This window comes from Artemia sp. Qi Xiang Cuo, chromosome 3 (assembly GCF_049724085.1).
Source record: "Artemia sp. Qi Xiang Cuo chromosome 3, ASM4972408v1, whole genome shotgun sequence".
NCBI classification, from domain to species: domain Eukaryota; kingdom Metazoa; phylum Arthropoda; class Branchiopoda; order Anostraca; family Artemiidae; genus Artemia; species Artemia sp. Qi Xiang Cuo.
Window position 1 is genome coordinate 94,372,227 of NC_142796.1, and position 24,942 is coordinate 94,397,168.

Genomic DNA, 24,942 nt, shown 5'->3' on the forward strand with positions numbered 1-24,942 from the left:
CTAGAACCTTCAATTTCCAATCAAATGAGCCCTCTTTGATGTTTATACGAGCATCCCGTCCATAAAAACCATGTATGCCCCCAAGGCATACATGGGCAGGGGGGTTTGTTTTGACACCGGAGTTTTTGTTGTATGATCTTTGAACTATTCTTAACAAAAAAGCTATCTCAAAATTTTAATCGGATGCATTTGGAAAAAAGGGTTTGAGAGGGCGGCTGATTACCCTCCGATATCTTTTGACGCTTAAAAAGTGAACTAAAATTTTCAATTTCTAATCAAATGAGCCCTCTCTGAAGTTTATACGAACATTCCTTCCATAAAAACCATATATGCCCCCAGGGCATGACTTATAACCCTTACCCTGAGGACTGTGGGGGTAGTGTTCTGCTCAAAAATATAATGTCCAGAACTTCCAACTACGTTGAACAAAATGGCTATTTCAAAATTTCGATTGGATGTGTTTTGGGAAAATGGTGGGTGTGGAAGGGGTGTTAGTTGCCTTCCAATCACTTTTGACTATTAAGAAGGGTACTAGCCATTTAAATTTCCAATCGGATGAGTCCTTTTTGAAGTTTCGATGACAACCCTTTCTATGAAAACCTTATATGCCCCCAGCTCATAACCTACACCCCGGGCCCTGCGAGCTGTGGGGGGGGGGGGTTTTCATATTTAAATAACAGATTTCAAGATTTTTAAAAAACGTTTAACAAAAGGTCTATCTCAAAATTTTGATTGGATATGTGGGGGGAAATTGTGGGCGTGATAGGGGGGTCAGGTGGCCTCCAATCACTTTTGACCAGTAAAAAGGGCACTAGCTCTTTGAATTTTCAATCGAATGAGTCCTTTTTGAAGTTTCTACGACATAGCTTTCTATAAAAAAAACAGTATATGCCCCCAGGGCATAACTTACAACCCGTGCCCTGAGGACTGTGGGGGGTATCTCCTCCTCAAAAACAAAATTTGTAACGGAAAATCAAGTCCGGAGAACAAAAATGGCTTTCTCAAAATTTGATTGGATGTGTTTGGGGAAATGGTGGGCGTGGAAGGGGTGTTAGTTGCCTTTCAATCACTTTTGACTCTTAAAAGGGGCACTAGAACTCTCTATTTCCAATCGAATGAGTCCCCTTTGAAGTTTATGCGACGACCCCTTCCACATGTAGTTCCTCTGGGAAAAAAGTAATAATAATAATAAATAATAAAACATTGGAGCCGTATGGCCTTTATTATAGGCAACGCTATAGGCATAAATCTGACAAGATGTGTGCAGGATATGTTATATAATTAGGCAAATTCAAGTCGGAAGAACTATTATGCTTTGCGGCTAAAGTGAATATAGGTACATATGTAGAGACTACAAGATGGATTAAAAGTGTTAGCGAAATATATTGAAGAAAAGAATCAATAAAAAACGGTTTGTTACTAGCAATTGTCAGTCTGTATTTGGCACTGAGAGTGTTAAAATGGCTATATTTGAGAACCAGAAAATCTTACGTAATCTAGTAAAATTGGAAAATTGTTTAGTTTTAGATGATAATTTTTTGGAATTATCTCTTCAACAGAAAATGTTTTCTCGAGAAATGCTTAACGATATAATGGGAACTGATTCCCCATCTTTGGACTATTGCATGAAACTTTGTCTTCCTTGTCCAGCTGCTTTCACTCAATCTATAGATATATTAATTCAGACAAAACAAAATTATATAATGTTTTTGCTTTTATCCACTACTTAGACGGGCATTTTGTGACGTCCTAGAAGACATTTTTATTGATCGTGAGTCAGTTTCTTTTTGAAACTGAGACAGTCAACATCGAAAATTATGCTTGTATACATTGGACAGTTGGACATCCTGTGAAAATTGTACTTTTACTGATAACTACAATGAAAAGTGTAAATTATACAATCCTTGTAAATTGCATAAGGGATATGCTTTGCAAATTAAAGACTGTAAGCCCTGTCTTGAAGAGATTTGTGACTCTCATACTAGAGGATTCTTTTTTCTCTCTCTCTCTCTCTTTCTCTCTCTCACTCTCATTTGCGTGTATTTTGTTTCAAATGCCAATACGACAAGGCTATGGACAACTGGATGCTGTCTAACCCAGGGAAGGTTTTGACGATATACGAGATTGCATCTCTTGTTGGGCAAAGCCTCTCCGTATTTTCCACACCAAACAACATAATGAGGGGCTTTGAAAAGGCAGGGATATGGCCGTACAACCCAGACATTTTTACAGAAAAGGATTTTCTAACCTCTGCTGTAACTGACCGACCTGCACCTGATGCTTTGGATTCAGTTGAACCTGAAAACAAACTGGCCAAAACCCCAAGTACAAGTCGGCCTGAACAATCCTCTATACCCGTGTCAGTTACTGTGACGCCAAAACAAGTTCGGCCATACCCTAAAGCCAAGCCACGTTTACTGAGTAGCAGAGGCAGGAAGAAAGGCTCTACAATGATTCTTACTGACACTCCTGTGAAAAGACTGATTGAAGACCATGAAGCCAAAAGAAAAGATAAGAAAGCACTGGGTGGCAGGGCTAGTGGAGAAGTTGGGACTGTTGGAAGAGCTGGAAAAGCAAAAAAAGACCAGACAACAAAAAAAGCTATTTGTGGATTCAGAAGGAAGTGATGATGAAAAAATGATTCTTGATGATGACATTGATGACTCGATGAAACTAGGTGAATTGGAAGATGAAAGTGAGAAAGAGGACGAGATCTTTGACACTGTCTCTACAGGAGATTTTGTTAAAGTTGTTTACGAAGAAGAGTATTTTCCTGGGTCTGTCCAAGAAAAAACAAGAACAGTGTGCGAGTTAGTGTCATGTGCATGGCTGGTCTAAGAAAGTGGAAGTGGCTGGATCGAGAAGACTCAATATTTTATCCAAGGGAAGGCATTTTGAAAAAGTGTTCCCCTCCTACCCGAGCACCTGGTGCAGCTTCCAGAGCAGCGTCATACTTCATGTTTGCTGACTGGTAGTCTAGTCTTGTGCCTAAGATATTTTTACTTTTAAAGTCAAATTTTTAATGTAGTATTTATATGATGAATTTTTCTACCAATATAAGTATATTTTTACTGTTTTCCAGAGTATACCACCTCGTGTCCCAAGATATACCAACCCTGGTACATAGTGGGACAAATGGTATAAGCAGGGACACCCCCCTTTTTCCCCCTCTAGCTATACAAGAAAAATCTGGAAAAATAAGAGTTTATGCAGCAGTTCTGGGGCTTTCATTTGAGACATAAACCATTTTTTTACTCCAATGTTAACCCTGCATTTTGGAGGTTTTCCAAAATCCGTCCCTGCATATACCACTCATGCTGGTACAGAGTAAGAAGCTTTGATAAGGCAGAAAATGGCCAATGAAATTCCTGGTTCTGTGCGTTTACCCCCCCCCCCCACCCAAAAATTAACACACACACCCGTGTAAAATTCCCCCCATCTCCACGGAAAATACCCCTCAAAAAATGCCGCACCAGAAAACTCCTCCCAGAAAATACCTCCCCGTGGAAAATACATCCACACTGAAAGGAAAGTATTCCCAAAAATTTTCTGCCCACTGAAAATTCCCCCAGAATTTCCCCCCTTTCCTTGTGGAAAACTCCACCGTGAAAAATATCGGTATGTTTCCTAGTAGCAAATACTATATGTAAGCCAATGAAAAAATTACCAAAACTTAAAAAGGCACTCAAACTTCTACAATGGGGTTCTCTGATTTTTTTTTTCTACTTAGGGAGAGAGGGAAATACCTCAAAGGGTGCATTTTAATGCCAAAACATCCCATTCATTTTCATTGAGCCATCAAATAAATACAGTATTAGTTTTAAGAGAAAGACGAGGGAAGGGTGGAGGTAGAAATTGATGAACAAGCCCTGGGGCCAGACCCAGGGTTTCGTTTGGCGGGGGAGTTATTTTATCAGGGGGAGGGGGGCCAAAAACTTTCAAACACGCGTAAAAAGTGTGAAATTGATACTTACTCCCTTATGATTTCTGGGAAAATTTCTGGTCTACGCTGTTATTATGAAAGTAAAGAGTAAAATTAAACCCCAAAACTAGTAGAACTTATTCCTTATAGGACAGGGACTGCCCCTTTCTCATCCACATCTCCAACTCTTGGTCGCAGAAGCTTTGGAGGGTGCTCATTAGATCAGAAATTGTGAGTTCTAGTCCTTATTTATAAGTCGAAAGCGATTGGAAACCAGCCAGCCACAGGGGGGGGGGGTATTTTCTGGTGTGTGGGGGAGGGGGTCTTCTTCGGAAGGTATTTTCCAAGGGAGGTATTTTCGGGGGTATTTTCCATGTGGATATTTTCCGGGAAGAGGGAATATTTTCCGAAGGGGGGTATTTTACAGGGGGGAATGCCTGGCACTGAAATTCCTACATAAATGATACTTTACTACAAGTTGTGATAAATTTTGCAGGGTCCAATCCTGCAAAAGAGGGTGCTTTAAGCCCAATATTCAGATCAGAGAAAATTAAATTACCCAACCCCTAGTTTTCTTATAAGAATTTCCGTAAAACTCATAAGGAGACTAATAACTTTGTTGGAAAAGCAAATTTTTTCGGTGGAAAGTAAAGAGCGAAGATGAAAATTAAAACGAACAAAACTTGTTGCTTCTTAGTTTATGCAACATATGTTTGTATTATTAGCACAAACAAACTGACACATAATATTTCGCTCAATTTACAAAATTCAAAAATTAGCTCATTACTGAAAACAGATCTTACTTGAAGATTTTTGACAATTTAAACTGCAGACGAAAAAGTAATGATTTTGTGGCCTGTAAAAGACTTTTAAGAGCCTTCTAAATTAGTCTTTTATTTTCTTTAGGGTACGGTTCTTACTTTTGGGTCCTAATTGGGTTTTGTAGTGCCAATTTTGTGTTTTTAGTAAAGCGCTAGTTTTTAAAAATTCTGCAAATTTATGGAAATATTACAAGTTTTTTTAAGAGTTCTTTTTTCTAATACATTTTTTTAATTTGTTTTTTGTTACTATGTGCCATAGTTCGCTCTTTATTAGGCTGCAGATTTTGGTACAACGATGATGGATTTCGTCAAACACCCTGTGATCCCCAATACTATTTCTTACTCCTCATGCATATAGATAAATATGTTATTTTAAGATTCCATATTTTCTAATTCCAAAGAAAACATATCTTAAATGTACATTCTGATATGTTATAAATGAAAATTGTGAGTAAAAGCATAACTTACCCCAACTCCTGAGGAACTTTAGAAGGGGAAAAGGACCGAGAGGAAATTTACCCTGGGCACAAAAACCTTAGGCGCACAAAATTCAAAATAAAAAATTTAAAGGTTAAAATCGTTTTGTAATTTTTGTAATTTTGTTTTTATTGAAATTAAGTGGAGAGTGAAGTTAATAAATGGAAGTAATTAAAAAATTATCAACTAATTAATAAAATAAAATTCAAAAATACAAATAATTAAACAATAATAATTAAATTAGAATAATAAATAAAAAATTTAAATAATAAATAGAAAACTAGCTTATTACTTAATTAATAAATTGAAAACTTATTTATTACGGTAATTAATTAATAAATTGAAAAATAATATATTAATTAATTAATAAATTGGGTACTTGTCTAAAATATAAAACACGCTCGAGAAATCGTATTGCGAATACCTGGTTTTTCACGCTGTCTATACCAGACAATAACCTTCGGCTGGTTGAGAAACCACATTATACTTTTTTAATTAATATATTTAGTTGGTATTTTGGCTAGGCTAGGTTATTTTAAGATGCACGCTCGGCGGCCCCCCTTCAATAATTCTTTGTGATAATTTTCATAATTTTTGTTACTAAAGCATTCTATTTTCACTATATTTTTGTTTTATTTCATTAGCATTCACCAAATTTCACTTTTCGATTGTGTTTTATATAATAGACAAGTACTTAATCTTGAACCAGAACCATGAAATGAAATTGACTCTTACCAGGAGCAGGAACTTGAGATGAATTTATGGGATAGATTTCCTTGGTACCTGGGGTATTCATCCAAAGGATATCCTGATATAAACTATTAGTCCTTGCGTTATTTTCAGTTTCTGCGCTTTTAACAGACGACCAAAATTGTGTTTCATCGTCAATGCAAAGATGCGCTGCCATTGTACACTATAAGAATTGGATTGAACACTGACCCTTTTTGAACTGAGCTTTTCAAAATACATCCCGTTATTAACCTCGATTGCGTCATACTTGGTAAGTTAAAAATGATTTGAGGAAGTTCCATTGATTTTCAGATTACCAGAAGAAAAGAAAATTTTCATAGTCTATATTTTCGTCGAACTTCCAATTTTTTAGTTAATTATAAAAAAATAAAATGCAATCTTGTTGCAAATCTTCAGTTGTCAAAATAGTTGAAATGTTGAAGTATGGCGCATAAGGCGACAGTGGGGCCTCTTTACGATGACCTCTCAAGGTCATCGATCAAAGATGTTCCATTGACGACCTGAACAGTGCAGCATTCTTTTCAAGATATTTTTCAGCTGTAGATTTTTCAAAAGTGGTTTTAGGGGAGGGACAAAGGGGGCACTTACCTCGTCAAAACGTTTTCAAAAATTAACCTTGTAAACCACAACCTCGGAAATCTGTTTGACGCGAACAAACAAATTTAAAAAATTAGCCAAAGAGAAGGCAATTTTAGAATTTTCCCAATTGGATAAAGTTTTCGATTGTGGAAATATCAATAGTTGCTAAAAGTCTTTGAATCTTCTTTTGAGTATAACATATTGTCTGATTACGGTATCTTGCGTGGCTATTTCTGGTAGGTAACTTAGGAATAGGATGTTTTCGAGGGGGGGGGTCCGTAACTCAGGTTTTAAGATTTTATAAACTTTAAAATGTTTTTATGTAGTAATTAAGAAACCCATGGTTTCTTAGGAAGTAAATAGGGTGGTCTGAAGTGAATTATTCAGCTTTGAGACACTCTCTGCTTGAAGATTTACCAGTTGTTTTAAAAAAAAGGCTAAACCGTACTGACAAAACATTTTAATGTTGATCATTTTATTAATATGGAGTAGAAATAGCTTAATAGGCGGGGACTTTTTTGTTTTATTTTGGTGACATGGAACAAATTTCGGTCAAAAAATTTCTTCTACTTGACGTAGAAGATGCCTCAGTTTGGAGCAACAACTCTTTTGTCAGAATCAATGGTAAGATGAGACGCCTAGGATTTTGAAAAAAAATTTTAGGATATGTTTGAATTTTTTCAAGCTGTAAGAAAAGGCCCTTACAAGTAAAAAAGCGAAAGACTTAAAATGTTTCTAGACCAATCGTTCCCTCAAGAAAGAGTAACGAAATCATCTTGATCTCATATAAAAATATAAACATTCCGTACAACTAATTTAAAAAGCTTACCGAAAAAGAAGTTTTTAGAAAAAAGTAAAGAGCCATATTAAACTTAAGATCAGCTGAAATGAATTCCTATAATAGTTCAAACTCAAAACGATCAGAAGATAGCCTAATATTAAAGAATAAATGAATCGCCAAATGAAGTGAAATTAAATAAATAATCATAGCAAACAAACATGTAACAGAAGTAGGAATGACCTAATAACTCCTGATCCTACATAATTCAGTTATCAAAAGAATGTATCTCCACTAACGGGTCAATCACCCCATTTTCAAGGTCAATCAGAGGCTGTTTCTAAGTGTATTGACTCCGGGACAAAGTTTGCACATGTGCACTGAATACTAACGGTACAATGTTATTGAATACTGACCCAACATAATTTATTCACGGATTATCGATCGAGTCTAATGGAGTCAAGGTCAATTTATTTGTTGTTGTTTGTCTAGGTGTAATGACTCCAGAGTGAAGTTTTCACATGCGCACTGACGAGAAGAGATGTATTGACCTAGGACTCGAGGGGGAAGTGGATTTCTGAGAAATCGATTTATATAAGAGAAGGGGAGAGGATTTCCGAGAAATTGATTTACATAAAAGAAGGGAACTAAATTTCTGAGAAATTGATTTGCATAATCGAGGGTGAATTATTGATTCACGAAAGGGGAATTCATTTGTTGTTTCTAAGGGGAATTATTGATCCATGAAGGGGGAATTTATTTGTTGTTTCTAATGGGAATTAATGATCCACTAACGGAATTAGAAATGACATCACTTGTTTCCTAGGAATTATACGGGACTCTAAAGAGATAGAAATTCTATTTTTAAATATGGCTTCTCTAATCTTTAGTGACAGAGATAAATTGATATTCTATTTTTAAATATGGCTTCTCTGATCTTTAGTGACAGAGATAAATTGATATTCTATCGAAACCTTAATAGTGTAGCTAGGAACACCTTCGAGATGAAGAGATTAACGCGGGAAAGGGTTTCCTAGGAATTTCAAATGTGACAGCGCAGGGATGTCGAAACAAAGGAACACGCAGAAATTACTTTTAGGGATTATTTGGGGGAAACCGTTTGAGACATTTTAGAAGATGATTTAGGCGAAACAGTTTGCGACATTTTAGAAGATGATTTGGTCGAAACCGTTTGAGACATTTTAGAAGATGATTTTAGAAGATGATTTACAAGATGATTTGGGATGAAACTCTGTGGTCGTTATAATACACAAGTTCCATTTGAACAGTGTTGTGAAGTCCCCTACCCCAACCCCAAAGGGCCCCCCTACCCCAACTCCAAAGGGCCCCCCACCCCAATGGGCCCAGGGCCCCAAAATGCCCCCTGAGCCCCCAAAGGCCCCCCGGCCTCTCAAATGCCCCCGGGCCCCCCAAATGCCCCCAGGAACCCAAAATACCCCCCTCCCCTAGACCCCCAAATGCCCCCGAGGACCCCCGGGCCCCCAAAGAACCCCCGGCACCCCCAGGGCCCCAAAGGGCCCCCAACTTTTTTGCCCCCCCCCCATTTTTGTAATACTTTTTTATTTGCGCATTTAAAACACAGAAGGGCCCCATCCCCCCAACTTTTGGCTCCCCATCCCACCATTAGTGTTTTGTCGTGGTTTACCTTGGCACAGTTACATTCTCTTGATTTTTCAAAGTTCATTTTGAATTTCTATCGTTGAAGCGCAAGAGTTGGAATATTTCATTTTTGTTTTGTAGTGGTTTACCTAGTCACAATTACATACTAATGATTTTTCAAGGTTCAGTTTGAATTTCTTTCATTGAAAAGCAAGAGTTGTAATATTTCAGTAGTGTTTTGTAATGGTTTACCTGTTCACAGTTAAATTATCTTGATTTTTCAATGTTAATTATGGATTTCTTTAATTTAAATACAAGAGTTTTAATATTTAATTATTTTATTTTATTAGTTGAAATTGTCATATTTAAATTATCTTTAATTTTCAATGTTAATTGTGAATTTATTCAGTTAACATGAAAGAGTTGTAATGTTTCAGTAGTGTATTGTCGTGGTTTAACTTGTCAAAGTTAAATTATCTTGATTTTTCATAGGTCATTTTTAATTTTTTTATTTTAAATTAACTAGTTGGAATATTTAAGTAGTGTTTCGTCGTGATTTAACTTGTAACAATTACATTCTATTTATTTTTAATAGTGCGTTTTGATTTTTTTAATTAAAATGCACGAGTTGGAGTTTATCATTAGTGTGTTTTCGCTGGTTACCTTGTCACAGTTACATTATCTTGATGTTTCAGAGTTAATTTTGTATTTATTTATTTGAAATTAATGAGTTGGAATATTTCAGTAGTGTTTTGTCTTGGTTCACCTTGTCACTGTTACATTCTTTTGATGTTTCAGAGTTTATTTTTGATTTATTTCTTTGAAATGCAAGAGTTGGAATATTTAAGTAGTGTTTTGTCTTGGTTTAACTTGTCTAAGTTACATTCTCTGTATTTTTAAAAGTTCATTTTGTATTTCTTTCTTTGTAATACAAGAGTTGGAATATTTCCGTAGTGTTATGTCGTGGTGTACCTTCTCGCAGTCACGATCTCTTGATTTTTCAAAGTTCATTCTGAATTTCTTTCGTTGAAATGCAAGAGTCGGAATATTTCCGTAGTGTTATGTAGTGTTTTAAATTGTCACGGTTACATTCTCTTGATCTTTTAAAGTTCATCTTGTATTTCTTTCATTGAAATGCAAAAGTTGGACTATTTAAGTATTGTTTTGTGGTGGTTTAGCTCGTCACAGTTAAGTTCTCTTGATTTTTAAAAGTTCATTTTGGATTTCTTTCGTTGAAATGTAAGAGTAAGAATATTTCAGTAGAGTTTTGTTGTGGTTTACCTATTCAGAGTTACATTATCTTGATTTTTAAAAGTTTATTTCGAATTTCTTTCTTTGAAATGCAGGAGTTGGTATCAGTGTTTTGTAGTGGTTTATCTGGTCACAGATACATTCTCATGATTTTTGAATTTTAATTTTTTCTTTCTTTAATTAAAATGCAAGAGTTGGATTTTTTCAGGTGAATGTTTTCGCGGTTTACCTTGTCACAGGTACATTATATGGATTTTTGTTAGTTAATTTTGTATTTATTTCGTTGAAATGAATGAGTCGGAATATTTCAGTAGTGTTTTGTATTGGTTAAACTTGTAACAGTTACATTTTTTTTATTTTTATAATATTATTTTGTATTTATTTCTTTGAAATGCACGAGTTGGAATATTTCAGTAGTGTTTTGTCTTGGTTTACCTTTTCTCAGTTACATTCTCTATATTTTTAACAGTTCATTTTGAATTTCTTTCGTTGTAATTCAATAGTTGGAATATTTCCGTAGTGTTTTGTCGTGGTTGACCTTCTCACAGTCACGTTCTCTTGATTTTTCAAAGTTAATTTTGTATTTCTTTCGTTGAAATGCACGAGGTGGAATATTTCCGTAGTGTTATGTAGTGGTTTACCTTGTCACGGTTACATTCTCTTGATCTTTGAAAGTTCATTTTGGATTTCTTTCATTGAAATGCAACAGTTGGAATATTTCAGTAGTGTTTTGTGGTGGTTGAGCTCGTCAAAGTTACAGTCTCTTGATTTTTCAAAGTTCATTTTGTATTTCTTTCGTTGAAATGCAAGAGTAAGAATATTTCAGTAGCGTTTTGTTGTGGTTTACCTCGTCAGAGTTACATTCTTTTGATTTTTAAAAGTTCATTTCGAATTTCTTTCGTTGAAATGCAAGAGTTGGAATATTTCAGTAGTGTTTTGTCGTGGTTTACCTTGTCACAGTTACATTCTCATGATTTTTCAAAGTTCATTTTGAATTTTTTACATTGAAATGCAAGAGTTGGAATATTGCAGTAGTGTTTTGTCGTGGTTTACCTTGTCACAATTACATTCTCTTGATTTTTCAAAGTTCGTTTTGATTTCTTTCATTAAAATTCAAGAGTTGGAGTATTTCAGTAGTGTTTTGTCGTGGTTTACATTGTCACAGTTACATTCTCTTGATTTTTGAGAGTTCATTTTGGATTTCTTTCGTTGAAATGAAGGAGTTGGAATATTTCAGTAGTGTTTTGTCGTGGTTCACCTTGTCACAGTTACATTCTCTTGATTTTTCAAAGTTCATTTTGTATTTCTTTCTTTTAAATGCAAGATTTGGAATATTTCAGTAGTGTTTTGTCTTGGTTTAACTTTTCGCAGTTACATTCTCTATATTTTTCAAAGTTCATTTTGAATTTCTTTCATTGAAATGAAAGAGTTGGACTATTTCCGTAGTGTTATGTCGTGGTTTACCTTGTCACAGTTACATTCTCTTTATTTTTGAAAGTTAATTTTGAATTTCTTTCATTGAAATGAAAGAGTCGTAATATTTCAGTAGTGTTTTGTCTTTGTTTACCTTGTTAAGGTTACATTCTCTTGATTTTAGACAGTTCATTTTGTATTTCTTTCTTTGAAATGCAACAGTTGTAATAGTTCAGTAGTGTTTTGTTGTGGTTGAGCGCGTCACAGTTAAGTTCTCTTGATTTTTCAAAGTTAATTTTGTATTTCTTTCTTTGAAATTCAAGAGTAAGAATATTTCAGTATCGTTTTGTTGTGGTTTACCTAGTCAGAGTTACATTATTTTTATTTTTAAAAGTTCATTTTGTATTTTTTTTGTTGAAATGCAATATTTGGAATATTTCAGTAGTGTTTTGTAGTTGTTTACCTTGTAACAGATACAGACTCATTATTGTGAAATGTTCATTTTGAATTTATTTCATTGAAATGCATGAGTTTGAATATTTCAGTTGTGTATTTTCGTGTCTTTATCACAATTACACTCTGATTTTCCAATGTTCATTTTGGATTTTTTTCATTGAAAAGCAATAGTTGAATTTTTCATTGTGGACGTGTAATGGTTTACAATATCGCTGTTAAATTCACAAGATATTTATATGATCATTTTTGTATTTATTTCTTTGACACGAAAGAGTTGCAATATTTAAGTAGTGTTTTGTCATAGTTTACCTTGCCACAATTACATTCTCATGATTTTTCAAAGTTCCTTTTGTATTTATTTCATTGAAATGCAAGAGTTTGAATATTTCAGTAGTGTTTTGTCGTGGTTTACTTTGTCAAACTTACATTCTCTTGATTATTGTAAGTTCGTTTTGTATTTCATTCATTGAGATAAAATAGTTTAAATATTTCGTTAGTGTTTTTTTATGGTTTTCATAGACATATTTAAATTCTGTAGATTTTTTCTAGCTGATATTTGATTTCTTTTGTTGAAATTAAAGAGTTGTAATATTTCAGAACTGTTTTTTCGGAGTTTACATGTTCACACTTACATTATAATGATTTTTGAGCGTTCATTTTGTATTTTATTCTTTTAAATTAAATAGATTGAATATTTCATTAGTGTTTTGTCGTGGTTTACATTGTCTAAGATAAATTCTATAGATTTTTCATATGAAATTATGTATTTCTTTCTTTGAAATTAAAGAGTTTGAACATTTCCTTAGTGTTATGTATTGGTTTACTTTGTCACAATTACATTCTCTTGATTATTATTAGTTCGGTTTGGATTTCTTTCCTTGAGATGTAAGAGTTGAATTATTTAGGTAGTGTTTCGTCGTGGTTTACAAATACACAGCTACAGTCTATTGAGTGTTTAAATTTAATATTGGATTTCTTTCGTTTAACTTAACTAGTTGTGCTACTTAAGTAGTTTTTTTTCTTGTTTTACATTGTCACACATAAATTCTCATGATAATTTTGCGTTCTTTTTGTATTTCTTTCTTTGAAATGGAAGAGTTGGAATATTTCAGTAGTGTTTTGTCGTGGTTTACCTTGTCTCAGCTTCATTCTCTATATTTTTCAAAGTTCATTTTGTATTTATTTCTTTTAAATGAAAGATTTAGAATATTTCAGTAGTGTTATGACGTGGTTTACCTTCTCACATTTACATTCTCTTTATTTTTAAAAGATCATTTTGTATTTCATTCTTTGAAATGAAAGAATTGGAATATTTCAGTAGTGTTTTGTCTTGGTTTACCTTGTCACGATTACATTCTCTTGATTTTTGAAAGTTCATTTTGGATTTCTTTCATTAAAATGCAAGAGTTGGAATATTTCAGTAGTGTTTTGTCGTGGTTTACCCTGTCACAATTACATTCTCTTCATTTTTCAAAGTTAATTTTTTATATCTTTCTTTGAAATGCAAGATTTGGAATATTTCATTAGTGTCTTGTAGTGGTTGACCGTATTACAGTTACATTCTCTAGAATTTTAAAGTTCAGTTTTGATTTCTTTCGTTTAAATGCGAGATTTGGATTATATCAGTAGTTTTTTGTCAAGGTGTAAAGTCACGCATTTACATTATCTTGATATATAAGAGGCCATTTTGAATTTCTTTCGTTGAAATTAACTAGTTTGATTATTTAAGTAGTTCTTTTTCGTTTTTTACTATGTCAAAATTGAATACTCTTTTTTTTTCATTGATCACTTTGGATTTCTTTCATTAACATGCTAGATTTTGAATATTTCATTAGTGTTTTGTCGTGATTTAAATTATTAAACATACAATCTAACGACTAATAAATGTTCATTTTTTATGTCATTCTGTTAAATTAAATAGTTTGAATATTTCAGTAGTTTTTTTTAGTGGTTGACATTGTAAAAATTAAAGTATCTTTATGTTTAAAAGTTAAATTTGTATTTATTTATTAGAAATGAACGAGTTGGAATATTTTAGTATTGTTGTGTCGTGGTTTACTTTGTCACAATTACATTCTCTTGATTTTTAAAAGTTCACTTTGTATTTCTTTCATTTAGATGCTAGAGTTGGACTATTTTGGTTGTGTCTTGTCGTGGTTTACATTTTCAGAGTTAAAGTCTCTAGATTTTTTTAAAGTTTATTATGGTGTTCTTTCTTTGAAATGCAATAGTTGGACTATTTACATAGTGTTTTGTATTCTTTTTACTTGTAACAATAAAATTCTCTTGTTTTTTTAATGTTATGTGTGGATTTCTTTCGTTGAAATGAAAGAGTTTGACTATTTCATTTGTGTTTTATTATTTTGTACATTGTAACAGATATATTATATTGATTTTTCATATTTCATTTTTTTTTTATTTCGTTTAAATGAAAGATTTTTACAATTTAAGAAGTGTATTATATTTGTTTACAATTTCACACTTAAATTATATTGATTTTTAAAAGTTAATTTTGGATTTTTGTATTTTACATGCCAGAGTTGTTATATTTCAGTACTGTTTTGATTTGGTTTACCTTTTCACAGTTTAATTATCTTGATTTTTAAAATATCATTTTTGTATTCACTTAGTTGTAATGAGAGAGTTGGAATATTTCAGTAGTGTTTTGTTATGGTTTACCTTGTCACAATTACATTATCTTGATTTTTAAAAGTTCATTTTAGATTTATTTATTTAAATTGCAATAGTTGGACTAATTCAGTAGTGTTTTGTAGTGGTTTACCTTGTCACAGTTATATTATCTTGATTTTTCAAAGTTAACTTTGGATTTGTTTCGTTAAAATGAAAGAGTTGGAATATTTCAGGAGTGTATTGTCATGGTTTTCATTGTCACACTTACATTTTCTTGATTTTTTAAATTTTAATTTTGGAATTTATTTCGTTTAAATGAAAGAGTTGGAATATTTCAGGAGTTTATTGTAGTAGTTTATCGTTTCACATTTAAATTATCTTGAATTTTCAAATTTCATTTTGGAATTGCTTTCGTTTAAATGCAATACTTGTAATATTGAAGTAGTGGTTTGTAGTTTTTTAACTTAGCAAACTTACATTCTATTTATTTTTCAATTTTCTTTTTGTATTTCTTTCGTTGAAATTCAAGAGTTGAACTCTTTCAGTCGTGTTTTGTCAGGGTTTACCTTGTCGGAGTTACATTATATTTATTTTTCCTATTTAATTTTGGATTTGTTTCGTTGAAATGCAATAGTTGGAATATTTCAGCAGTGTTTTGTCGTGGTTTACCATGTCACACTCACATTCTCTTGATTTTTCAAAGTTCATTTTGTATTTCTTTTTTGTTGAAATGCGAGAGTTGGAATATTTCAGTAGTGTTTTGTTGTGGTTTACCATTTCACAGTTACATTCTCTAGATTTTTCAAAGTTCATTTGGAATTTGTTTACTTAAAATTCAAAAGTTTGAAAATTTCAGTAGTGTTCTGATATGGTTTATCTTTACACCCACACATTCTCTTGACTTTTCAAATTTCATATTGGATTTCTTTTTTAAAAATGCAATAGTTGGAAAATTCCACCATTGTCCTGGAGTAGTTTAACTTTTCGAAGTTACATTGTATTGATTTTTCTAAGTTCATTTTGGATTTAAGTCATTGAAATGAAAGAGTTGGAGTATTTCAGTAGTGTTTTATCGTGGTTTACCTTGGCACAGTTACATTCTGTTGTTTTTTCGATGTTATTTTGGGATTTTTTTAATTGAAATAAAAGAGTTGGAATATTTCAGTAGTGTTTTGTAGTACTTTACCTTGTCACAGTTACTTTCTCTTGATTTTTTCAAATTTCGTTTTGGATTTCTGTCTTTGAAATGCATGATTAGAAATATTTTATTAGTGTTTTTTCGGTGTCTACCTTTTCACAGTTACATTTTGTTGATTTTTCAAAGTTCATTTTGTATTTCTTTCTTTGAAATTAACGAGTTGGAATATTTAACTAGTGTTTTGTCGTTGTTTGCCTTGTCACAATTACATTCTCTTGATTTTTAAATGTTAAGTTCGGACTTCTTTCATTGAAATGCATGAGTTGGAATATTTAAGTAGTGTTTTGTCGTGGTTTGCCTTGTCACAGTTACATTCTCTTGACATTTCAAATTTCATTTTGGATTTCTTTCATTGAAATACAAGAGTTGGAATATTTCAGTAGTGTTTTGTAGTGCTTTACCTTTTCACACTTACATTCTCTTGATTTTTCAAAGATCATTTTGGATTTCTTTCGTTCAAATGCAAGAGTTGGAATATTTCAGTAGTATTTTGTTGTGGTTTACCTTGTCACGGTTACATTCTCTTGATTTTTCAAGTTTCATTGGATTTCTTTCGTTGAAATGCTAGTGTTGGAAGATTTCAGTAGTGTTTTGTTGTGGTTTACCTAGTCACTGTTACATACTCTTGATTTTTCAAAGTTCATTTTGGATTTCTTACTGTGAAATGCAAGAGTTGGAATATTTCAGTAGTGTTTTGTCATGGTTTACCTTGTCACAGTTACATTCTCTTGATTCTTCAAAGTTCATTTTTGGATTTCTTTCGTTGAAATGAATGAGTTGGAATATTTCACTAGTGTTTTGTATCTGGGTTGATTTTTTGCAAGTCCAAGAATTTGTCTTTGTCGGTTTGAATGTCTAAAGTGCATGTCTTTCTCTGTTCCTATGTCTGAATCTATTTTTTTACAAGTGTGGGGTGCTTTTTGGTTAGGTTAGGTTAGCTAAGTTTGGTTTGTTTAGATATTAAATAGTTCTCCTTTATTAATTTAGATTCGGTTAGCTTATCATGTGCGCACCGGATTAGCTAAACGACACAACCCTAACATAAAAATGTATAAATTTTTAATAGCTAACCTAACTTAGCTAACCTAACCAAACACCAGCCCAGACATGTAAACAAACAGATTCAGACATAGAAACAGAGAAAGACATTCACTTTAGTCATTCAAACCGACAAATACAAATTCTTGGACTTGCAAAAAACCAACCCAGATACAAAACACTAGTGAAATATTCCAACTCCTGCATATCAACGAAAGAAATGCAAAATGAACTTTGAAAAATCAAGAGAATGTAACAGTGACTAGGTAAACCACAACAAAAAACTACTCAAATATTCCAACTCTTGCATTTCAATGAAAGGAATCCAAAATTAACTTTGAAAAATCAATAGAATGTAACTGTGACAAGGTAACCCACAATAAAACACTACTGAAATATTCAAACACTTGCATTAATACGAAAGAAATCCAAATGAACTTTGAAAAATCAAGAGAATGTAACTGTGTCAAGGTAAACCACGACAAAACACTACTGAAATATTCCATCTCTTGCATTTCAACGAAAGAAATTCAAAATAAACTTTGAAAAATCAAGAGAATGTAAAAGTGACAAGGTCAACCACGACAAAACACTATTGAAATATTCCAACTCTTGCGTTTCAACGAAAGAAATCCAAAATGAACTTTGAAAAATCAAGAGAATGTAACCGTGACAAGTTAAACCACAAAAAAACACTACTGAAATATTTTAACTCTTGCATTTCAATGAAAGACATACAAAATGAACTTTCAAAAATCAAGAGAATGTAACTGTGACAAGGTAAACCAGAACAAAAAACTACTGAAATAGTACAACTCTTGCATTTCAATGAAAGAAATACAAAATGAACTTTGAAAAATCAAGAGAATGTAACTGTGACAAAGTAAACCACGACAAAACACTACTAAAATATTTCATCTCTTCCATTTAAAAGAAAGAAAACCAAGATGAACTTCGAAAAATCAAGAAAATGTCAGTTTGTCACGGTAAAGCACTACAAAACACTAGTTGAATATTTCAAATGATGCATTTCAACTAAATAAGACCCAAATTAACTTCTAAAAATAAAGAGAATATGAATGTGACAAGGTAAACAATAACAAAACACTACTGAAATATTCCAACTCTTGCATTTCAACGAAAGAAATTCCAAATGAACTTTAAAAAATCTAGAGAATGTAACTGTGACAAGGTAAACCAGAAGAAAACACTACTGAAATATTCCAACTCTTGCATTTCAACAAAAGAAATCCAAAATGAACATTGAAAAATCAAGAGAATGTGAGTGTGACAAGGTAAAGCACAACAAAACACTACTGAAATATTCCAACTCTCGCATTTCAACGAAAAAAATACAAAATTAACTTTGAAAAATCAAGAAACTGTAATTGTGACAAGGCAAGGCAAAACAAAACACTACTTAAATATTCCAACTCTTGCATTTCAACGAAATAAATAAAAAATGAACTTTTAAAAATCAAGAGAATGTATGTCTGACACGGTAAAACACAACAAAACACTACTGAAATATTCCAACTCTTACATTTCAACTAAAAAAATCCAAAATGAACTTTTAAAATTCTAGAGAATATAACTCTGACAAGGTAAACCATAACAAAACACTACTTAAATATTCCAACTCTTGCATTTCAACGAAAGAAATCTAAAATTAACTTTTAATTTAAATATAATGTAACTGTGACAATGTAAACCAAAGCAAAATACTACTCAAATATTACAACTCTTGCATTTAAACTAAATAAATCCAAAATGAACTTTGAAAAATCAGAAGAATGTAACTGTGACAAGGTAAAACATAATAAAACACTACTGAAATATTCCAACTCTTGCATTTCAACGAAAGGAATCCCAAATGAAATTTGATAAATCAAGAGAATGTAATTGTGACAAGGTAAACCACTACAAAAGACTAATAAAAAATTACAAGTCTTGCATTTCAATCAAAGGAATACCATATGAACGTAGAATAATCAAGATAATTTAACTGTAACAAGTTAAACAACCACAAAACACTACTGAAATATTCCAACTCTTGCATTTCAATCAAAGAAATTCAAAATGAACTTTGAAAGATCATGAAAATGTAACTGTGACAAGGTAACCCACGACAAAACACTACTGAAATATACCAACTCTTGCATTTCAACGAAAGAAATTCAAAATGAACTTTGAAAAATCAATAGAATGTAACTCTGACAAGTTAATCCACAACAAAACGCTACTGAAATATTCCGACTCTTGCATTTCAAGGAAAGAAATCCAAAATGAACTTTGAAAAATCAGGAGAATGTAACTGTGACAAAGTAAACCACGACAAAACACTACTGAAATATTCCAACTCTAGGATTTCAATGAAAGAAATTCAAAATGAACTTTGAAAAATCAAGAGAATGTAACTGTGAAAAGGTAAACCACTACAAAACACTACTGAAATATTCCAACTCTTGCATTTCAATGAAAGAAATCCAAAATGAACTTTGAAAAATCAAGAGAATGTAACTGTGACATGGTAAACCACGACAAAACACTACTGAAATATTCCAACTTGTATTTCGACGTAAGAAATCCAAAATGAACTTGGAAAAATCCAAAGAATGTAACTGTGACACGGCAAACCACGACAAAATACTAATGAAATATACCAACTCTTGCATTTCAATGAAAGAAATAAAAAATGAACTCTCAAAAATCAAGATAATGTAACTTTGTCAATGTAAACCACTACAAAACACTAATGATATATTCCAACTCTTGCATTTAAAAGAAAGAAATTCAAAATGAACTTTGAAAAATCAATAGAATGTAACTATGACAAGGTAAACCACAACAAAATACTAATTAAATATTCCAACTCTTGCATTTCAACGAAAGAAATTCAAAATGAACTTTGAAAAATCAAGAGAATGTAACTGTGACAAGGTAAACCATGACAAAACATTACTGAAATATTCCAAATCTTGTATTTCAACGAAAGAAATTTAAAATGAACTTTGAAAAATCAAGAGAATGTAACTGTGACGAGATAATTCTTTTGATAACCGAATTATATAGGATCAGGAGATATTAGGTCATTCCTACTAACAGATGCTAATATAAATAAAAAAAGTAAATCTTAGAACAAATAAAAATTAAATTGAATATGCAAATCAACCTTAAAATTAAACAAAGTCACTACAAACAAGAATTTCGCTACAGCGCCCTTCCCTAAGAGTCTTAAGTTTGGAAAAAAATTCATGTCAGTGACGTCATTTTTCTGTACGTTATTGCAGTATTGCAATGATGTTGTCAAACTTGTCGGTGAAAATTGAAGACTTTCATGCGTGGAAAAGTTTACATTAAATTGCTTAAACAACAAAAACTGGTCCTTAAAAAAATATTTGTCCTTTTTTTAATGACCAAAAATTTGGTCATTAAAAAAATATTAATCCCTTGTATTTTAACAAAGGATTACAACAATTCAAAAATCATAAAAAACAAAACGAAAAGTTTGAGACTTAGTAGAAATCGTTGTTAGAAATCTGACTTGCTTGTATAATCATATACAGGTATCTTTGAGAATTAAAATGATGATTCTTTGAAAACACTTGAACTGTTAAACGTGATAAGACCAAGAGAATATCCCGAATAAATTAAATTCACCATGGGTGAGAATCAACAATCTGGACTATCAAATGAGACAAGACCCAAGAAACAAAAATTTACAAGTGTTATAAATGATAATTTGTTGGAAAAAAAAGAAGTTTTTGTCCTAACACCTAATAATTGACAAATCTACAACCTGGATCGTCATGTAAAACTAGACCAATAAGGGCAGCTAAAATAAAGGGCATTGGCAAAATGTCTAAAGTTATAAAAACCAAAAGTGAAGAACAAAGAGAAAGGGGGTTCGAAGATACGCAACAGCAGAGTCAAAATGTGCGAAAATCAAAAATGATGGTTATGATAATTGGGTTTGGGATTTTGACATGGATAAGATCATCAATGCTTACCATGCCCTTTTTAAAAAAAAAATAAGTTTCTGCGATATACATTTCATAATGACAAAAGACAAACCTGGGCAAAAGTTCAAGTTAAACACTTAATAAAAGCCCCAAGCAATGAAATAGTTACAAATAACGACATTCGAGTTTATAAGGACGTTAGCAAGGAACCTGATACTGCATCAGCCTCTGTTAAAAAGTAAAGGCTCGGCGTTATGTTTTTTATAATGACAAAAGACAAGACAAGGCAAAAGTTAAACATCCAATAACAAAAAAAATCACAATTTTACAAAGGCGCAAATTCTAATTTAAAGTCATTTAAAATGTTCAAGGAGATGATATATGAGAATGAAGCACGTATAAATGTTATTAGAAAACTGGTGAAAGTGATAATTGAAACATATAAGGAAAATAGAATAGAACAAACGACAACGAGAATCACATTGAATTGTAAACGAAATTTTGAATTGTGATCTGTGGTTGGAAACTGGAAAAGACGTATTTGTTGTCTGTAACGCATTAAGAAATTAAATGAAATGATGCATGAATCTTAACTGTTAAAGCAAAAGGCGTTTAAAAAACTTTCTGAAATAAAGATGAAAAAAAAAGGCAAGTAAATCTACGGTCAGAAAACAAGAAACAGCGATGACTGGCCACAAAACAAAACTTTCTGAAGTAAAGATGAACAGAATTGGACAATGAAATCTACGGTTGAAAAACGAGGAACAGCAATGACTGGCTACAAAAATGATCTAAATAGGTCAGGACTCTAAGAAAGTACTCGTATTTTTCACAGTGTGGTTGTATCGAACATTTGGCGACGTCATGACATCAAGAAAAGGCTTAAATTGTCCGCGGTTAGAAGACAACAAACAATGAGAATCCATTTACAGAAGCCTGCAGAATGCCGAGTGCCGGGGCCCGCTGGCGAATCAACTTTCTTTAAGAAAGAAATCGTATTCTTTACAGGGTGGCTGTATCGACAATGTAGTGACGTAATGACATCAATATAAGGCTCAAGTTGTCGGCAGTTAGAAGACAAGCGACAACGAGAATCCATTTATAGAAGCCTGCACTGTGCCGAGTGCCGGGGCCCGCTGACGAATCCACCTTCTTTAAGAAAGAATTCGTATTCTTCACAGGGTGGCTGTATCGAACCTGAAGTGACGTTATGACATCAAAATAAGGCTTCAACTGTCCGCGGTTAGAAGATAAGCGACAATTAGAATCCATATATAGAAGCCTGCCGCGTGCCGAGTATTTGCACAAAAGAGAATAATGGCTAATGATAAATGAGTTTTATCTTATTCGGAGTATATTTTTATTTCTTATGAATGACTTGGGGCATGGCTTTGTTGAAAAAAGAGCAACTATTATAAACGAATTCATGGGAAGAAAAAATTGGAGGCATTCTCCCTGAATTGATTTTAACGGCGATTATATAAGTGACAAAGTTGTTGTCGCCAATCATTTCGATCAGTTTTAATCAAAAATAGGATCATCGGTTCATGAGTTTTTTTTTCAACTAAAAACAAAAATGTGACAAGTATTTGCACAAAAGAGAATACTAGCTAAATAAAAAGTAGAGAGTATTACCGTAGCAACTCCTTGAACTTGAGCTTGCGTTCCATCAGGGAGGGTTATTATGGGATGTTGACTAGGATCCATTTGAATTATAGACACTGTACCATCTGGATTCGTCACCGTTTGAATCATTGACGGCGTAAAATTACTCTAAAAAACATGAATACATCATTTCACCTTATTTTGTGTTAGATTTTTAGAACCTTATCTAGGTTTTAGACGTAGAAAACTATAATGTTATACTGGTACCTTTATTAAAAAGTGTCAATTGTGGTGCCATACGCCACTTTACGACGGTGTTATAAAGACAAATTTGTAAAAAGAAGCATGAAGATATGATCAAAAGCTTTTAAATGGGCCACTTTAACAATGAGCACACTGTTGCTACTCGTCCTTTTGTTTTAGAAAAAGGTGCATTTTCCTATAAAAGTTATCAAAATCAAAGATATATAGACACAGACGAAAATAAGTTCTTCTGTACATGCCTATTACAAACCATAGTGATTATGGCAGTTCCAGTGATTTTTTGTAACAGTCCTGGATGTACCTTGAGAACGTCTTAGGTAATGATTTGTTATTATAACATTTAAATCGACCCACCTTGTATTGCCCAAAATTACCAGAAATTCTGTTGGCAATAGTATAGCCCACAAACTAAACAAAAAGATATTCTGAAATAGGAACAGAATTTTTTATATTTGTAAAGCATACTGAATGTCAAACAAAATTCTAGGATTCTCTTTCAGCTACCAAATTCACCCAGCATTTAGTAATTCGGAAAGAAACATATCCAAAAAAAAAACAAATTAACGAAAGGTGTTAAACATGAAGAGTATAAGGGTACTGCAAGTCTATTTCTAAAGGCTATGATTTCCAAAATAACTATTTATTGCCGCAATTACTCCAACTAATGAGACAACTGATTCCGTTCAATTGTTATCTAGAAAACACCCGTATTTCATTTAGTGTTCCATTTAATTCTTAGCTGAAATAGGTAGAATGTTATGCCTATGATATGGTTTTATCTTATATAAATCTAACGAGTTAGTGTAAAACACACAGAAGTGGTAAGACCTACATGTCTGGTGTTGTTCACCGCTATATGCTGAACTTGCTTGAGTATTTCCTTGAGAATTATAGCTATATACTAAAAGTTACTGATACCATGAATGGTGAAAAACTACTCAGAGCTGTGTAAATCAATACTCTTTTTTTCTGAAGACTATCTATGTAATTTTCCTTAAATAAAAATGTTATTTTTTAAAAGGCTGGTTTTGTGTTTTCAGTAAAGTGCTAGTTTAGAAAATACAGATATTGAAAAATATGACAAGTCAGCTTATTCGAACTAGTTCTGTAGGTAGATCTTGTATAATCTGCAAAGCAATAATTTGGTCTGTTTTAAGTTTAAACTTCCCTCTTTACTTTCACAAGATTTTTTTTCATTAATATAATTAAGCATCAGTTGTATATGCAGAGAACAATTTTTAGACATATAAGGCATGGTATAATCATTTTGATGGAAAAAAATTCCATTTCCCAGCTAGTTCTGCAGTGGAGAAAAGAGCATATAACGCATTCTGGAATACACAAGAATTGACAACTATATGAGACCCAAGAAAATAAATTGAACCCGAAGGTATAGCTTGCTTATTCTGATGATTTGGGTTGTAAATTTATGTTTAAAACAGTTTCACATAACACTTTATGATATATCATAGTGAACTTTCACCAAGTCTTTTCGGTTGACTAAATTGAATGCCTTTAATAATTTTTAAAACTAATGCACTTTTCAATTCTATTCTCAACTCCATCAAACTCGAAAGATAAGTTTTCTTAAATTTGAGAAAACACTAATTTCCAGGGAATTGTTCTTATTATTATTTGCTCCTCTGTCAAGTTCAACAAGGTTTGCTAGTTCCCGACACATAATGCCATTATGCGAAAATGAGAAAAGAGTCTAAATATAGTATTTTCCGGCCATCATGGTGCTCATGGAGCTTATTGGGTTTGCCCAAGCCAAGTGCTAATGTCACTGAAGGGGGGGGGGGGTGGTTCAGGGTGCTATTCCAAACGACCGAAAATATAAAGGAGTTTTTTATATTGAGCGAAATTAAAATTTTCGGAGAAAAACATCTTTTCAAACTTATGCAGAAAGTCCAGCCCATAGAAAAAGTTTTGGGGCAGACTGGCCCCCCTCCAATTCTATCGACAAAGACAATAAAGACTGTGATCTGGACCTTTATATCATCAAACACAAAACTTTGATCCGTGAAAATCAAAAAAAGAAACGATAAAAAGGAAACAAAAAACCAACTCACGTTTTGCGCTTCAATTATCTCTTTTGGCGTATTTTCTTTAGATTTCTCCATCTCTAGAAGTTTCTTATCTTCTTTTAGTCTTCAAAAGAACTAGAAAGGAAATAA

At 32.6% G+C, this 24,942-nt stretch overlaps 2 protein-coding genes across 2 annotated transcripts in view; one reads left to right on the forward strand and one right to left on the reverse strand.

The window, feature by feature from the left end:
* Positions 1-24,942, reverse strand: part of LOC148954772 (uncharacterized) — a 242,402-nt gene that overhangs the window by 213,589 nt on the left and 3,871 nt on the right. The window contains exons 2-4 of the mRNA XM_089087238.1: positions 24,838-24,927; positions 22,532-22,669; positions 5,956-6,133 (exon numbers count right to left, since the gene is read on the reverse strand). Of these exons, the coding sequence (XP_088943364.1) occupies positions 5,956-6,133; positions 22,532-22,669; positions 24,838-24,888 (367 nt within the window). The 5' untranslated portion in view covers positions 24,889-24,927. The remainder of the gene's footprint in view (positions 1-5,955; positions 6,134-22,531; positions 22,670-24,837; positions 24,928-24,942) is intronic.
* The window catches only part of LOC148954773 (pre-mRNA-processing factor 19-like), a 114,107-nt gene that overhangs the window by 10,800 nt on the left and 78,365 nt on the right, over positions 1-24,942 (forward strand). The gene's annotated exons all lie outside the window — the stretch shown is intronic.